This window comes from Lathamus discolor, chromosome 4 (genome assembly GCF_037157495.1).
Source record: "Lathamus discolor isolate bLatDis1 chromosome 4, bLatDis1.hap1, whole genome shotgun sequence".
Lineage (NCBI taxonomy): Eukaryota > Metazoa > Chordata > Aves > Psittaciformes > Psittacidae > Lathamus > Lathamus discolor.
The window spans coordinates 6,131,691-6,150,238 of record NC_088887.1 but is presented as its reverse complement, the minus strand read 5'-3'; the positions used below and the strand labels follow the sequence as shown (position 1 = coordinate 6,150,238).

At 42.6% G+C, this 18,548-nt stretch overlaps 1 long non-coding RNA gene and 1 gene segment (V, D, J or C); one reads left to right on the top strand and one right to left on the bottom strand.

The window, feature by feature from the left end:
- Positions 1 to 6,535: 6,535 nt before the first annotated feature.
- LOC136012647 (T-cell receptor beta-2 chain C region-like) lies at positions 6,536 to 13,092 on the top strand (the record flags this gene model as incomplete). The annotated part of the segment is given in 5 exon segments: positions 6,536 to 6,641; positions 9,418 to 9,753; positions 10,116 to 10,133; positions 11,172 to 11,278; positions 12,743 to 13,092. Coding segments are annotated over 5 exon segments (594 nt in total), but the record flags the coding sequence as incomplete, so codon positions are not given.
- A 3,003-nt stretch (positions 13,093 to 16,095) lies between these two features.
- LOC136012959 (uncharacterized) lies at positions 16,096 to 18,484 on the bottom strand. Its single transcript, XR_010612097.1, has 2 exons — positions 17,801 to 18,484; positions 16,096 to 16,770 (listed from the first exon to the last, which is right to left on the bottom strand). It is a non-coding gene; the product is annotated as an uncharacterized LOC136012959 (long non-coding RNA).
- Positions 18,485 to 18,548: the final 64 nt, after the last annotated feature.

The window sequence follows — 18,548 nt, the reverse complement described above, 5'->3', positions numbered from 1 at the left end:
CCTTTGACGTGAATACAGTCCTGGGGTACACCTCCTGCTGCAAACAAGTCTCTCATTGAATGCAGTGATGCTGCAGCAGAATGCTGGCAGCTCCAGGGGCAGGACTGGCAAATGGAAGGAGGAGGATTGGCAGATGGAAGGCAGCTGTGTTAGATATTACCAACGGACAAGCAACGGCAGGTTGCATTTCTGGAAATCTGTGTTCCCAGTTCAAGTATTTCACTCAGCCACATCATCATTGGACTCAGATGACCTAAACACATTAGCCCAGGCTGATGCAAGGTCCTGGGAAAGAGGCACGTGGCGAGACCATGGGCTGACAGAGACAAAGCTTCCCAGGAGCATGAAGCAGAGGAGTTTCTGGGGCCGGTCCCTGTACATCTCACAGAGCTTGGTGGCAGAGGCACGGCCAATTCTCTCCTCCCAAATCTCTCCCGCACAGGAGGAGCTGATTGAAAGACATCCCACCTGACCCAGGAACATCAGGTCCCTGGTTGCTGGAGGCCAGCAGGGTGTCTGGGGAAGGCGGTTGCATCTTTTGCTCTTTGTATCTGTAATGGATGGTCAGAGACAGGCTCCTGGTTTAGGATGTTCCAGTGCAGCGGTCTCCAAAGTGGGGTGCAAGCCCACTTGTACGCCCACGGGGGTGTACTAGACAATCCACTGGGGTGTGGGAAGAAAACACGACAACTTCGCTATTACACAGAAAACATTAGAACGTCAGTATTACATGCCTATAATTCAGCATTATATGCATATAATTTCAACTACTAAATATAGCTATACTTGGGGTGGGTGCTCAAAAATAGTTCACTGGTAGGGGTGTGCAGTCGGAACTGTTTGGAGACCACTGTTGTAGTTTCAACAAGTACCTTACATGTTCTTTCTTACATTCTGCTATAACACCCGCTGCCAGCTCTGCAGAGCCTTCATGTCGTCTTTCATTTCTGGACTGCCAGGGTTTCCTTCGCCTTTTGATCACACCCCAGCAAATTAAACCTGTGCTGATGCTCTCATAATGATGCAGCTGTGGAGATTCTTACTGATGGCAGCAGCTACCCAGTGGAAGAAAAACAAAAGAGCCAATTTTCGGTAACCAATACCGAAATATTAGAAATTAGAGCACTGCCTAGTAATACTACTCAAAAGGCAGAGTTAATAGCTTTGACTTGAGCCTTAGGGTTAAGCCATGGAAAAAGAGCCACCATTTATACTGGTCCAAAGCATGGATTTGGAGTGGTGCATGTCTGTGGGACAATTTAGAAAGAGAGGGCATTGTTACATTCACAGGGGACTCTGATAAAACATGGATCACAAATGATGAAACTCTCACAAGAAGTTCTGCAGCTGTACGCCAGAAGATGCCAGCGGCTGACACGGGTTTTCTGTCGGCGGTGGCTGAAGACCCCGTCCCTCTGAAAGCCAAGTGGAAGGACTGGGGCTGTGGAGAGGCTGGAGGACATCCTGAGGTGTGAAATGCAGGAAGGGGTCTGAAATCAGCACAGGGGAGATGGGTGCCCGGAGCAGCTCCTGTGGGCAGGCAAAGGGAGCCACTGCTTCCAGCACGGGGCAGCGTGTCAGCAGCAGGGCAGCTCCAGCCGGGCCGTGGTTGCCGCGTCCCCGTCCCGGGGGGTCTCAGTGTCCGCGGTGCGATGCACGCAGGAATGCGCACCTCGGGCACCACAGCCAGGGCCTCGAGTGTCCGCACTCATCGGCAAAACGCGACTGGGCGCTGGTGTCGATGGGCTCCAAGCACGGAGCAGTCTCGCGTCTCCAACGTTACTTGATGATCCTGGTCTGCGCCGTCATTCCAGGCTGCGTCAGCAGCTCAGCTCCATGGCCATTCCGTCTCACACACTGGGACTTCTTCCCCGCACCCTTACGTTCTTACGCCTTGATGCCAGGCTTCTTGCTCATCCATCCCTCGTTTTCAACAGTAACTGCTTTTAACGTGCTGTGATGCTCAGCTCCATAGTTCTTTTTGCTGGACAGAGTCTCAGGTTGGGAGTCATCCCTTTTGCCGAGCGTTTTCTCTGTTCTTGGAATTGTGTTGTTTGTGGGGCTGTGTGTGCTGCAGTTTGTTTCCAGGAGTTTTTGGCTTGGAGCTGCTCTGCCTGGGGGGTGTGGGGTGGCCGGCATGTGGAAGAGAGAGGGGAGGCAGTGGTGAAAATGTTGATATGCCTAGACTGTCCCAAACCTTTGTTCATGTAACTATCTTTCCCTGTGTTGTTGCCTCAGTGTGCGTTGGTATGCACAGCTTCACTGGCACAGATCTTGCCTTCTTGGGAGGAAGAATATGACTTTTTATCCTCATTTGGTTATGTGTTGTAAGGGAGAGAAATAAAAGCATCTGTTACCAGTCACCATCAGTACATGGTCCCTATGGCCAGTCTCCAAACTGAAAGCACACTCCTAGATGAAGCATTTTCAGAGCTAGGGTCACAGTCACCTGGGAGAAGCTTCCTATAACAGTACAGTCAGAGGAATACGAAACTAAGAGCTCAGCATCCTACTTCCCTCACTTTCAGAGCAACTGTGACGAGCACAGCAGAGACCAAAGTGGATATTCACAACCAGACCAGGCTACGAACAGGAACACTGGTCTGTAGTAAGCAAGTTGCTTTCAATGCAAAGGAGTTACTTGTGGGCTTGAGGTTTGTTTATCATTCTGGGACAGGAGACAAACAGTTGGGAGGAAAGCAGCGTGAACACTGTCGTGAAGTTACCAGGTGCAAAGTAACTGCATTTAAAACCAGCTCATAAAAAACGTATATTGTTTTTTTCTATAGGAGAAAAGTGTCGGAATTAAAAATCCAGGGATAATATCTAAACTCAGAGGTAATTGGACTGTCGCATGCAAACAGGCAAAGGAAGGATGTGGCCTGTGGTTCCCATGACAATCTTTCACGGTGACAAAAATGGGAGGGCGGAGCCATGGGTGGGATTGTTTTTGTAGGAGGTTGTATCATTGTGGGGACAGATTACCCACAATGATATGTTCTCCAGGAGGCCTTTACAAAAACCCCTTTGTGCCTTGTGGGAGGGTTAACCTGTGTTAAGACAGTCACAGAGAACTCTGCTGCTCAGCAGGTATGTTCTGCCTTGGTTTTTCTTGACAGACCTGGCATACTAGGACTTCCTTTCATCATCTGAGAACCGTTCCTGCCCTTTCTGGAAAACAGGATTCTGAGACATTGAAATAATTTTCAGTAAGGCTACAGATGCACCTAAAGCCTATCCCCGTATGTGAAGCAGAGAATTAGGTTGGTTTGGTTGTTTATTTAGTTTCTGTGTTTTTTCTTTTATGACATGATAATGTTTGCAAGAGACAATGTTTCTTTATTAATGTGATGAAAGCGTTAGAAAAAGAATTCTGACATCTAGCAGGCATCTCTCAGAGGCACGATGCAAAATACGCTGTATCTTTCTTAAGTAAGCCCACTGCCCACTGACTGACTCATGCCTGTGAACACAAAGGTTTTCTCTAAACCTTCTCCACACTGTCTCACTGGAGTTCTTCCTAATGGATGTCAAGGGTTTGTCTGAGACCAGCCAACTTACTCTTCTCGACTGCTCTTGCAGGGATTACTTTTAACCTACAAGAAAATCGAATGGGATTATAAAAGACTATTCAGGATGGCTCACCTGCCATTGAAAGGGAAAATAAATGGATTTTAGTTCAGTGCAACAAAGGTGAACAACCTATAGGAAAAGGCATGTGACTGTGACAATCACAAGGCAAGTACTACTTGATTATTAACTCCTCAAGGTGCAGAATGGAAAGCTTCACAATGCTTAGCTTACAAGACTGACATCTAGCCTCCTCCACTTTAGGAACATCTGTATGGTTTCTACACCTGCAAAATGAAAATAGCAGGTTCACAACAGCTACTGGTTGGGCAGAGAAGTGAGTCAGAGCAGTCTGCAGAGGAGGACTCGGGGGTGTTGGCTGATGAGAAACTGAACATGAGTCGCTTCAGTGTGCACTTCAACCCAGAAACCACCCGTGTGCTGGGCTGCATCAAAAGGACCTTGACCAGCAGGTGGAAGGAGGTGATCCTGCCCCTCTGCTCTGCTCTTGGGAGATCCCACTTGCAGCACTGTGTGCAGTTCTGGTGTCCTCAACGTAAGAAGGAAATGGAGCTGTTGGAGCAAGTCCAGAGGAGGCCACGAGGATGATCAGGGACTGGAGCACCTCCCATATGAAGACAGGCTGAGGAAGTTGGGGCTGTTCAGCCTGGAGAAGAGAAGGCCGCGTGGGGACCTCAGAGCAGCTTCCAGTGTCTGAAGGGGGCTACAAGGATGCTGGAGAGGGACTCTTCATCAGGGACTGTAGTGACAGGACAAGGGGTAATAAGGAAGTTAAACAGGGGAAGTTCAGGTTAGATATAAGGGAAAATGTTCTTCCCCGTGAGGGTGCTGAGGCGCTGTCATGGATTGCCCAGAGGAGCTGTGGCTGCCTCATCCCTGGGAGTGTTCAAGGCTGGGCTGAACAGAGCCTTGGGTAACATGGTCTAGTGTGAGGCATTCCTGCCTATGGCAAGGGGTTGGAACTAGGTGATCTTAAGGTCCTTTTCCACCCAAACCAGTCTATGATTCTATGACCCTATGATTCTATATCAATGAGATAACCTGCAGAATATAGAAAGGTTGTAAAACCACTTCAGATGAAATGTAGCCAGCAAAAGTAAGTATCAAAAAACTCTGGAAATTCTTCTATAAATTATTATACAGATTATATAACGGTATTTTAAGCTGGTTTTCAGCCAAATCCCTTCAGACAGAAATTAAGGGATCTTGGGAATCTTTGGGATTTCAGATACAGCAAACACTGCTTAAGCTTCTGCTTACCGAAGCCAGCTGCAGTGCTTTTCTTAGCTTATAGTACAACACTTCGTCACTGTGACCACAAGTAGCTTGACTTTCGGTGCCGGCACAAAACTTACAGTAATAGGTAAGATATTTTTGTTTTCTCTTTTAAATCACTTCAAATCCCGCATCTTTTCTTTAGCTAACTTCACTTCAACCTTATTGTCCCTTTCATTATAAAACTGGTGGGTTTGTGATGTGCTAGTAACCCACTCTACTTTGAAGAATAGACTAAATTTTATACTCTAGGTAGGGACACACTTTTCACTTTGGAGAACTGAATGCCTTTTCAGTGAATAAAAAGTTGACAATTGAAAGAATTGGAATGAGGAATGGGTTAAAAAATATATGCATTTCCGAAGTATACTGTCTTAATCTGTAAAAATTACTATTTTACAAAAGTATAACTATTTTCCATAATGCTAGTTCTTCTGGTGCTATAGATGATGAAGGACAAGTCAATGAAAAGGTTATCTGTCTGGGAAGAACTGAGTTACAGTAACACTTCGGACAGGTCTAGAAAACAAAATAAGGACTCTACAAACTTAAATGACTTTGGATCTTTGCAGGGTAAACTAAAGCATGTGTTAACTCAGGTAACCAAGAAAGACAAATGAGTGTACTAGCATTTCCAGTTGATAAAAGAGAAGCCACCCAAGTTTATAATAAGCAATACTAACAGCTCTCTGCAGCTGTTTAATTCCAAGTCTCCACAGATAACTTAGCAAGTTTTTCCAGCAAAGAGGCTCATCAGGATGGTAAAAAAGATCATTCAGGACAATGATCTTCCCATTTCAGAGGGGATGCCAAAGGGTCACTGAAAACTACAAAAGTGAATATGTCATTCATTTCAAATAAAAATAGCTCTCTGGGATGGTCTCTTTCTGGGCTACACTTCTGGGAGAGCAACTGCTTCTGATAAATGATAGTGATCTCTTCTCATTGTATTGCTTCTGGAGTCAGAAGTATTGGTGTCTCAGGCTTTCGTACCATAGCATTCCACTGCAGAGGATAACTGCAAGTGATAAAATTCAAGCTCTACAAAGTCAGTGATCAGCACATTGTTTGAAATCCAGTGTGAATCTGAGGTCCCTGAGCTGATGAAAATGAATACACTGATCCCTCACTGACCACAGTCAATTTTGCAGCTAACTTTATTTAATCATAGATAAAAGAACAAGGAGAACTCCTTCCAGTGAAGGAGAAAGGGAGGGATGTTCAGGAGCCAAGCAAATGGGGACAGTAGACTAGGATTCTGTGTATTGAAAGTTATTTAGTACGTAAAAAAATAAAAGGCAACTTTTTACACGAGAAGAATATTCTTGGTGTTGAAAGAAAATGAGGCAGTTAAGGAAATTAGTCTGATTGAAAATAAGCAAAGAAAATTATTGCCTCTGCATATGGGAAATATTTTCTAATAGTACAGCTAGATAAATAGATAAATGTCCTCTAAAGAAATGGTGCAAACTGTAGCAACCAATTCACCTAAGCCTGAAGCAAAAGGGCTGTGAAAGAGGTATTTTTGTGACTGAACTCACCTGGTTAGACACACAGATGTGGTAGCGATCCCTTTTCCTTACAGACGTCTCCCTTTTGTAGGGGACCTTAAATGTACTTTGTGTTTCTTCATTTGCTGGTACTACATGAGGGGAGGGTTTAGTCCACAGGCTTGGCTCAGACTGACAGTAGAGGAGAGGTTTTCCTGCAGCTGCAAAACAGTGTGAATAACGCAAGATTGTCCTTTGGCAGCGGGACAAAGCTCACCGTTGTAGGTAAGACAGAATTCAGATCTCTGTGATCTATGCAATACTGGTTTAGGGGACAAGAGCAGTCTGAATTAGCAGCATAATAATGATCATTTTTCATACAGGCATGAGGACAGGATTAATGCTTCATTGGTTGCTTGTTAAAATGAGATGCGCTGATATGGAAGTGTAGGAATTGCAGGCACAGATTTGACATCCTTCTATTGCCTTTGTATTCCCTTACTGGGAACATCATGAAGGAGAAAGGTAGAAATAACTCTATTTCCTCCAGTTCTCCAAGAAAACATGGAGGTTGGGGATGAAAGATTCTCCTTCGCTGTGTAAGTTTTCACAGTTCATCTATGTAAGAAACGCAACATTTCAGAGGTAGAGTGTGGATTCTTGTGTCTGCTGAATCAGACAGGAAAAGATGGTACTTTGCCCCCTTCTCCATAGATGGTGGGCAGGCTGCCTGGAGTTGCTTTTGGGCACTGGCTTCTTCTAACAGTCCTTTTCATGGCTTCTAATTCTCAAAAAGCACCATATTCTTTTTGTCTCAGTGCACTTTTCTCCTCTATTCTTTCTCCTTTTCAATATTTGCTTTCTCTGCCTTATCCCCTCCCAGGAAAGGATTTAACATCCCCTATATAAGGCACTTTGGAATCAGTGGGCAAAAAAACCTTTTCCATCTGCTACTGTCACTGTATATGTTATGCGAACTGTATATATATATATATATATATATGTTATAGCGAACTGTAGAAACACACACAGGTGCCTGCTCCTTTAAACAGCACCATTTTAAAGAACTAAGTGGCTGGCAAGAAGAGCATAATCACACTGTAGGTTATAGTCTGATTGTGTCTAGCTCTGCTTGTTATCTTGGGAGTTGGTGCCATGCTCAGAGCTACAGGTAAGTAGCTCTGATTAACCCAAGTGCTCAATGTGGAGAACACTTAAAAATTTCCCTTGCATTAATGATAGGAAGCATATCCGCAGATGATCTTAAAATGAGTCTGGGAGTGAAAACTAACACGAAATCATGAAACTGACCTTGCCATGATGAGAATGGAAGAACTGTGGTATTTTTTCTCTTGGGTGGGTGAAGAATGTGGGACAGAGAATGTATGAGTTTATGCATGGAAATGATTAAGCATTATGACAGCATCTGACATGAACACTGTGGAAGATCAGAACAGAATGGGCTGTCAATAGCACTTTTTTTCTTGATTGTCACTGTTCTTGCTTCTACCAGTCTCATTATTCCATTTCAAGCGAGCTCGTTTTCTGGCTTTCTTTGTCTTTCCAGTAGTTTTATCATTCTTTCTGCCTGCCTTTTTCACTTGCCTTCCTCTTTGCCTTTTTCCTGTGTCCTCCCTATAATTTTCCGTGTCTTCACTCATTAGCTCTTTAGGCTCCGAGCCAATGAACTTCCGCCAGAGATACTTTCAGGTTAGGAAAAAAAATTCCTGAAGCCAAATACTAGCAGGGAGCAGTGAAAGCGATCAACCTCTCCTCATATCCACTGTAAGCAAAGAGGAGCAGCACCAGACTTATAGGGGTTTACCTGCATTACTATGCAGTGATCTCTCCTGAAGTCTGTACCAGCTCACACATTGTCACAGAAGCACCCCAGGGATCTTTGTAGGCACTGCCAATTGTGATTAAGGCTAAGAGTTGAAAGCAAACACTGGGGCTTAGAGGTCAAGATCTATGCAAGATGTAGGCTGCTGCTAATTCTGCTCATTCTCTCCACTCTAGAAAGGAGGGAGTGACCAGGAAGAACATCTACAATTTGTAGCGTCTTCACACTGAAAAACAGTGAAAGTTTTCCCTTTGGCACCCTAGTTCTCTCTGCACTTCTGTTTCCATGTGCAGTCTGGTGGGTTTATTATGCTAGATGAGTAAAAAAGTCACTCTAATAAAAATGGGTTGGGGAGAGGCGGCTTTTAGGGTCACTGCATAGCTTCTGAGGAATACCTTGTTGTTGTGTTGTACATCCTTTTGAATGTAGAAGTCTGTTGTCTGTAGTCTTATATGTAGGTATTAAAGGTATTAAATACTTTAGGACAGGAGACAACTTTTGGTTTGTGAGCATATGGAACCTTGCATCAGTTTGGGAAGATGTGTAGTCCAGGGCTTCTCTTACCTAAATAATAAACAACATAAAGAGTTATATATTTTATACTCTTAAGAAGGATGTCAAGTTGAGAAAGAAAGCAAAACTTGTCCCATACAGGTTCAGGTTTCCTACTTAGAGCGTTCTTCGCTTCAGACAGTGAGAAAGATTAACTCCTTCAAGTCTCATCTCAAAAGGCAGGGTTGGGGTGTGTGAGTGTGTGTCCCAGTAGGGTATCACATAGCAGTATAATTCTGAATGCTGCAATAATCATCATGTCTTACTACATCTCCAGGAATGTAATCCAATCAGTTGAAGATGCTTGTGACATTTAACACAGACTCTGAGCTACTGGCACAATGCTACAAATACAGCCCTTATAGCACTACTGGGTACTTTTCTGCCTAACTGTTTGCTCAGGTTCTTTCAGCTTTCCCATTCTTCTGACAGAGATAATATTAGAAGTTTAAACACTCATGCATTTCTCTAGACAGACCTTTTATTTTTCTCTGTTATGAGAGAAAACAAATGTTTTCAGTTTCCTGGTGTCTATCTAACAGATATGGTCTAATAGGCAGTTGTTAAAAAGCCAGATATATCAGGAGTCACAAAGCACATATTTTAAGCAGTTTTTCCACTGAAGACAGTTATGGAATCTCTGGGCCATATTGTCTTCTGTTTCAGGGAAGAACGATGAAATCATACCTCCAGCTGTGGCCATCTTTTCCCCTTCAAAGGCAGAGATCCAACAGAAGAGCAAGGCCACACTGGTATGCCTGGCCTCTGGTTTCTACCCTGACCACCTAGATCTAGTCTGGAAGGTGAACGGTGCTACGAGGACAGAAGGGGTGGGGACAGATGAGTTTTCCACACGCAATGGGAGTACCTACTCATTGACCAGCAGACTGAGGATCTCAGACCAGGAATGGTTCAACCCTTCAAATCGCTTTGAGTGTGTTGCCAACTTTTTTAAGGATGGAACACCGGAATCAATACACAAATTAATCTACGGTGACGCTGGTGAGTAAAAAACCATGTATCACAAACTAGAAATCACAAATCAGAAGGGTGTGGGTTACAATGCGAAACATATCTCTATACAACTTCAACACAGGGTGTGGCTATGGTACAAATATTTATGTAAATATGTAGGTATTTGCATATGTCACTTCATATTCCTGTATCTACATTATCATTGTACAGCTATAGTTTTACAAAGTTTTCTTCGGATTTTCCCTACAAAATTCTTGTATTATAATAAAATGTGTGGTATTATAGACCCTATAGTAAAATTAATTAGCTGGTATACTGTAAACTGAACTTCAAAAATTGCTGTTTGGATTGAAAAGAAACATAACTTTCAGTCCCTTTTTCTCTTTCAGGCTGTGCACTCACGGAAGGTATGTGTGTCTTCTCACAGGCAAATATCTGTATGTATTTTAATCCCAGTTTTGCTGATGCGAAGTAAAAGGTTCGTGAGACTTCAACTAGAATAATAGCTTTTACTTCCCCGTCCAAGTGATTTGTACTTCAGAATAAAAAAACCCATGCTTGAAGAGGTTGGTATGTGCCTGCTGTATGTAGCTGTGGTTTGGAGGGGTTTAGCTCTTCTTTATGATTCTCTTGGTATAACAGAAGAAATTGTTGCATCTCCCTGTAGAGTATAATTTGCTCTTTTTATCATCTCCTCCAGTCCTTAACACTGCCTTCTGTTGGGAAGCTTTTTGCTCAGCCAGGAAAGCAAAAATTCATACTCAGCCAAGTGATTATCACATTAAGATTCAGAATCCTGAATATTTCTTAGTATCAGATTCAGAATACTTCTCATTACAAGTCACATTCCCCTCTAGACTGCAAGGATATCCATATCTATGTGTGCATCTTTACACAGTCTTGGTTTTCACCAACTTATTTTGTGCTTCAGGAATCTTAAGGCTGAACCAAGACCAGGTTCAACTGCAATTCCTTAAGAGTGAAAAATCCACGAGAATTAAAGTTCTAGGGACTACGTCACTGTGGGCTGTGTAAAACTTCCCTGGTACAGCAGCAGCACTCACAAGGCCAGAGACAATAATGCATGAAAACAAAATGTGTAGCTTGTGATTCAGCTTAAGTGGAGTTCCTAAGAGGGATTCACATGAACAGCCTAGTTATTCAGTAGGTGCGGCAACACAATGGTTAAACAGTCCCAATCAGGAAACACTTTCTTAGCATTAAGCCATTCTCTCTCTTTTCTAGGCTTGCTTTCTCTTGGTTGTTTGAATCACAGTGTTCTTTCGCATCTGCTACTATGTCTTATCAACAGAGCCATTTCATTTGGCTCTAGTTCCCATGTGTCACCTGGCTAAAGATTTCAAAGGGTTTTATTTGATTAGAGCCTCATTAGATCTAGTCTCTTGTGATGACGATGCAATGCACAAATGATGTTTGATTTGCAGAGTCCTACTTGCGGTATGGAAATTCTCTGAAGCTCACTTACCTCATCCTCTGTGGCAAAGCCTTGCTCTACGCAGTTTTGGTGAGCGGTCTGGTGTGGACAGTCAAGGTAGGCTAGTGTGCCACTTGCAGGTTGAGATTACTCAGTAATACAAGGGTCAGTGGGTACAGAAAAAACCTGTTCTCAGCTGAGGACCTGTTCTTCATGTATTCTGCCAAGCTTTGTGCAGGCTGGTTTGAAAAATCACAAGTGATGAGTTTTCTGTTTTTCCAGAACTCAAATAAAATCAATGCTATCTAGCACAGAAATTCCTCCTCATGTGTTCATGTGTTCTTTAAACACATGAAAAAAGATGAGAATTAAGGACAACTTCTCCAGAAAATAAAGAAGGGAAATATCAGATATATCGCACTTTTCTGTAGATACCGTCTTATGACTGCAGTGAGAGTAATAAACAGGGGGGTTCAGGAGATATGTGGGATAAATCTGAACGAAGATTTACAAAGAACAATGGGCTAAATCTGAACAAATGGGAGATATATATTCCTATTTACATAGTGATAAACTTATTACCTTACAGACTTACAGTCTGATAGACTTTGAATATTTGTGCTGATTTGGGCTAGTATAAATTTGATTTTCTTCATAGTAGCTAGAATGGGGCTATATTTTGGGTTTATTCTGAAAACAGTGTTGATAATTGCGGGATGTTTTCACTATTGCCGAGCCGTGCTTACTCAGAGCCAAGGCCCTTTCTGCCTGTCACACCACCTCACCAGCAAATAGGCCCAACTGGGATGAAGAAGTAAGGTGGAGATGTAGATGAGTCACTTTGTGACATGGTTCAGTGGTGAGCCTGGCAGTAATGGCTGAACTTGATGATCTTAAAGGTCTTTTTCAGCCTAGCTGATTCTATGATTCTATGTTGAACTAACCACAGGAAATACTTTTAATTGTTAAGTTTCTCATATGGCTGAAAGATATTTCTGGTGAGAGTAGTGGAAGCGTCAGCACTTGTTCTTTTAGAAGCAGGACTGGGAGATGTATTTCAAAAAGTGACCTGCTAGAGTTAAAGGTGAGTATGAACACAATCTCAACTACAGTTTAGTGTCTTGTTAGAAGGATACTAGAGAGAGTAGGTTTTGTACTTTACTGGATCACAATCACAGAATCACAGAACGGTTGAAAGGGACCTTGAAGATCATCTGGTCCCACACCATGAGCCCCTCCATGAGCAGGAACATCTTTCAGTAATTGAGGTTGCTCAGGTAGATGGCATCTGCAGCTCTTCCCTTGTCACTGATGACTGATGCAGTCACTCCATTACAGAAGGCCACCAGATCTAACATACAAAGTTATTCAGTGTGTAAGTAAATAATCTGTGCAGGTTAAGACACTGCTTGGTGTAAAAGGGGAGAAAGCATGGACATTCAACATGGTTATTTCTGTTGATGCTCTCAGGAGACACAACAGTTGAGAGACTAAGTATGGTCTATTATTTCCTATATTGTTTATTTGTTCCTTTTGCCTTTTTTAAAAATTATATATTTATTCTGTTTTATTTTCAATTAGGTTGGCGGCAAGTTTTATAGAGAATAAGTGAAGAACTGTCGAATGAATGAAGATGTGGCCATCAGCAGGAACATAGCAAATTAGAATTTCTACTTTTTATAGCAAAGGATCTATTCTTCTGCCTAAGAACTTCTGACTATTATTTCTTGGTGATTCAATGTCCATCTCCTTTCCACTTTGTTGTAATCACTTTTGGGTTTTCCCTGTACTTCTATATCATATCGTATCACATCGTGTCGTATGTATCTTATAGTATCGTACCTTTAAAATTAACACCTTGTTAATGCTCAGAGGCTGAAAACCCATCCTTGCATTTAGAATAAAGTTTTAGCTTCTTTTCCATTCAAGAAGCGGGAGTTACTGGTTTTTATTTTGGTGTTTCGTAGCAATAATATCCTGCAACACAACTTCTGTGAGTGTTGCCAATTTTTTTTAAGAATGGAATACTGGAATTGATACACAAATTAAATCTATGGTGATGCTGATGAGTAAAATACATATGCATGTGGAGGTCATCCTCTGTAGGTTCCTATATCTAGAGTAAGCAGTCACTGAGGGCATATCTCTTGCCAGGCTACTATACAGCTCAGATCTGTCAGTCCCCAGGACACTGAGACCAAGAACAAGAATCCAATCCTGTTTTTCTCCAAACTTGCTACAAGCCATGTAATTCTGATCCCCACACCCACCCTTTGTTATACAAGTGACTGCACAAACAGAGCACTTTAAAAGAGCTGATGATACGTGGGCTCAAATAATATCTCCTATTTATTTTCTTATGGTTTTGATTGTAATGTCTTCAAAGGTAAGTTAAACAATTTATGTTTTCCTCTCTTGACAGTGAGTTTGTTTATCTATACATACGATTGTGTATACAAAGAGAGATGTGTTCTGTGTGTGAATGTCTCAATCTGTCTTGTGTTTGCTTCTGCTGACAGGCACAGGTATTCACGCCTGGATGCATGACTGTATGCGTGGACACATCCATTCATGTTCTTGCTGAATACACGTGCATGGATGTGAACATCCAAATCCTGTCTACTGTCGTGCAATCTTCCATGAGACTGACTACTAGAACTCAATATTTCAGTATGAAAAACACCTCTTAGAGCAGCAGACCTACCTGTAGCACAAAGATACATTGATATTTTAGCGAGCAGTGTGCTAAATCACTATCTCTGCATCCTACAGTACATTATCTCCTTAAATATATTGCAGAGTTATTATAAATTATATTCCCATGAGAAAGACTCAAAATCCAGTTTCATTTGATGCCTCCAACTTTCAATTCTTAGGATCAATTCTTTATCAGTCATGCCAATGTGAATGTGAAAATTCAATCGCTAGTTGCGTACAGTTAAATACAACCAGTAGTTAACGTGGTATTTCTGCTAAGGGCATCCAAATTATAGCTTGTTCAAAAGAGTGCTGAACAAGTTATCCTAACCAGCAGTATGAAAAAAGCCTTGTCCTTGTGAGGTCAAGTTTTCTAAATAAATGTTTGTTTTCTCTGTCATTTTTTATTGCTTTCTCCCTTCCCTTTCAGCAAACGCTCAGAGAAGTGCTCCAGCTGGGAAGACTGTGTCCATCACGCTCATTTTCAAGAGTGTTTTGAATGGGATGTTTGTGATGGGGCTGCTGCTTAGGTCCAAGAAGAGGAACAGATTCTACTGTGTACAGAGTTGTCCCAACTCATTCTAGGTTTACAGGAGACTGTGGTGGTGCTTCGTTTCACCTCTCAACTCGACCTATCTGCCTTCCCAAGAATTCTTGTTAGCCTTTGCAAAAATGCAAAGAGTTGGATGGCTGGGCGTCATACACATCAATATGTGTGGTCTTTTTAAAGTAAAGCTTAGAAAAGAAAATTAGGGAGTATAAAAAAATAAGAAAGACCAAGAAAAGCAAAAAAAGAAAGAAAGAGAAAAGGATACAACTCAGAAAAAGGGAAGAACATCTAATCTGTGGGGGAGGAGAATGGGGAACCAGTGTGGTTCTTTAAAGCTGTGCTTGTGGGCATCATTTCTGTGCAGCATGGAATGCAAAACTGAGGGATTGTTAATCCTGGAGAGTGTTTCTGGAGATCTCTCATCCATGTTGCACCTCATTAAGTTATTAGCTTATGGTGCAAGTTAAACAATTGGTAATTCAGAGGTAGAGCACTGTGACAGAAATGGAGAATCATACATAGAATCATACCTTTTACATATAGATGTATCCTCAATAGAGACAGGATTAATGCAGGCTAAGATAGAAGAGTACTTGTGGGGCTTTGGAAGCAGAACAGCTGGGAATGCGATAGCAAGACACAAGGAGTATGAGGCGTAGAGTGAAGACCTTGAAGGGAGCTTATGTTGAGCATAACCAGGGTCTTCAACAGAAGGGGGAGGTATCACTGAAGGGCTCAGCAGAAAAAGGTACCTCAGAATCAGAGCAGGTGACTTGCCAAAATGCGCTTGAAAAGATCTCTTTAAGGGAACAGCAGCTGAATTTGAGCAAAACAGGATGTGGTTTGACATTCACTCAAAAAGAAGCATTTTCTTAATGCATCGGCCTCTCACCACACCACCCCTCCCCAGTCTTGCAGGGTGAGGCTCAAGGTCGAGCTCTCTGTTCACCATATTACAGTTGGACAGAAATAGTGACACATATGGGCCTTACGAAACCTGGTGGGGGTTTTGTATCCTGTTATCAAACGATCTTGTTACTGGAGTCTGCGGATGGGGTTTGCACCTGCAGCTGCTGTTTCTGTTGAGCAACAGAGAGCAAAGGAAAGCCTTGTGGGTTTGGGGGAGTTACTGACCTGCTTTTACAAAGTGAAGGAAAAAATAATCACAAAAACATGTTGTTTTGTCTAATCAGAGTCTAATCTTGACTGCGTTGTTCTTATTGAGGCGTGAGAGAGGTAGAAGTATGAGGCATAAAAAGAGAGATGTGACACACATAATAGTGTATGCTTCACTATGCAGCCAGAGGTAAATTGGGCAGTCAAAGCAATTTCTATATAAATGGCAATCTACATGTTATTCCTTCAATGTGAATTCATTCTAAGTTGCATACTATTTTGTGCCAGCTCCCTTTCCTCTCTACAGGCTCCATACACATGGAACTATTCAGGACTGCGTCTACACACTTGCAGACCATGATAAAGGCTCCTCTTTTGTCACTTTAGTCTCATCTGTGGCATGCTACTTTTGCTTAGCTTCTATTCTTATATCTTCTCATTACTGTTGACAGTCATAGCCATACATTTCTTGTCGTTAGGGAAACCTTTCCAAGCAGAAAGAAAAGCATTGTGGCTTTCACTGCATAATAAGATTCAGAGAGGAATGAGAGTAAACATACAAGTCACAACCTTTGAAGTATTTCAGACTTAGACACACGTATATTTCAAGAAACAGTTCAGTGTCAGGAAAAAAGATAACACAGAGGACAATAACATCTGTCCATGTAGATTGCAGTTTCTATGTCCTTCATTTTATGTCTGCTTTTGGTTAACAATCTTTATTGATTGCTCACATGAGACAGGGAGCACACAGTGATCAGGACAGGTGAGTTCAGCAATTAACCTGCACTCCAAAGACCTCTTCTACCTCTCTTGTTCCAGCATCCTGACAACATCTGGTTTGTGAACAGGCTATTGGCCTACAGACCCTCTTCCTCTGCTGAGGGTGGCTCCCTTCTGAGAGAAAATGCTAAAAATGAGAGAAGTTTATGTACAGAAAGGAAGTGACTTTGAAGTGCTGTGTTCAAACTGCTGGCACAGAAATAGACAGCGGAATAGTTCATCTTCACAGATAAAATATCCAAAGAGAAGTCTGAGCGGTTTGGCCGTTGAGCTTTGTATCCGATGTGAAAGTCACCCTCAGTTTCCTGATTTGCACCAAAGGAATAATAGACCAACTGCAGCCCCTTCCCAGGCTGCTGCAGATACCAGAACATGAAATCGTGATTATAGTTTTGACTGCATGTCAGAGTAGCTTTGTCATCTTCTTTCAGCACAAGACTGGAGGTTTGGGTGATTCCAGCTCCTGTAAGACAAAGCAGAACAGAAACATATTAAAACAAGGAAGCTACATTCTCCCAGCAGCAGAGCAGCTCTCATGGCTTTACTGATTCCTTACTTGCTCCAAAGAAGCACAAGGACACACACCAAGCTGTCCACATCCTCATTTCTGCCCCAATAGTCAGTGTGTGTGCCCATACAAGGGCCTTATATAGGCCCATCTCACATGCTTCTCCTAAACCAATGGCATCCATCTCTGTAAGAGCTAACTCTAAGCTGAAAACCAAACTCCTTCCTGCAACAAATTTCAAGCACTTTGCAGTGTGTGTCTGTTGGAAACACACAGAAAGATTCAAACTGACTCTGACTCTTGCTCTATTGGACAGTGCATTATCATACATGAAAAACAAAAAGGGTTATATGTTCAAGGCGAATATATGGATCCAAATCCCCAGTCGTCAGTTTTTCAAGACAGGATTTGAATCCACACAAACCAACTCTCTGGCATACTGTGCCATTGTGCACCACAAAGTAACCTCATTGCTCTCTACAGCTTCCTAAAGAGGAGAAAGGGGAGAGAGAGGTGCTGATCTCTTCTCCCGGGTATCCAGATAGGATGCATGGGAATGGTTCAAAGCTGTGTCAGGGAAGGCTCAAACTTGACATTAGGAAACATTTCTTTACCGGGAGGGTGGGAAGCACTAGAACAGGGGCTTCCTCGAATGGTGGCTGATGGCCATGGCTTGTCATTTTTAAGATGTATTTGCACAATGCTGTTAATGACAGCCTTTAACTTTTGATACGCCCTGACGTGATCAGGCAGTTGGACTGCATGATCCCTGTACGTCCCTTCTAACTGAAATCTATTCTGTTCTGTTCTATCCTGTTCTTTTCTGCTCTGCTCTGTTCTCACTGTGGATCACCAGCAAACTGGCCTTAGACATGCGGTCTGCTTGGTAGTCTCACAGGAGCGATTTGGGACATTCATGGACCAAGGAGGAAAGGAACCCAGGAATAAAATTACAAACTGTTTCTTTCATGATAATGACACGCACCTCCATAAGAACACTACAGGTGTCCACAGGGATGTTACGAGCTGCCCATGCAGCCTGGTTGTTAAATATGGTCCAGATGTTCCCCTTCACTTGTCAGATATGAATCAATGTTTTTTCTTCTTCATCTCTCGGGCACCCTACTCCTATTTCCAATTGCTGGCCCCATGGATCAGTGGCATCCACACCAGTTGCTGCCACACAGAACCTTCACCCCCTCCTTTTGATTATGGGCGTCATAACCACATGGCCCCACAGGACTTGAGATCAGGGCAATTTCTGAATAAATGGCAATGTACATCTTATTTTCCTTGAATGCGAATTCATTCTAAGTTGCACACTATTTTGTGCTACCTCCCTTTCCTCTTTACAGCCTCCATGCACATGGAGCTTTTCAGGACTGTGTCCGTGCATTTGCAGACCATGGTAATGGCCCCGCTTTGGTCATTTTAAGCTCATCTGTGGCATCTTTGTCTGCTTAATTTTATTCTTGTATCTTTGCAGTTTCTATGTCCTTCATTTTATGTCTGCTTTTGGTTAACAATCTTTATTGATTGCTCACATGAGATAGGGAGCACACAGTGACCAGGAGAGGTGAGTTCAGTAATTAACCTGCACTCCAAAGACTTCTTCTACCTCTCTTGTTCCAGCATCCTGACAACATCTGGTTTGTGAACAGGCTATCGGCCTACAGACCCTCTTCCTCTGCTGAGAATGACTGCCTTCTGAAAGTGCTGTTAAGGAGACGTTT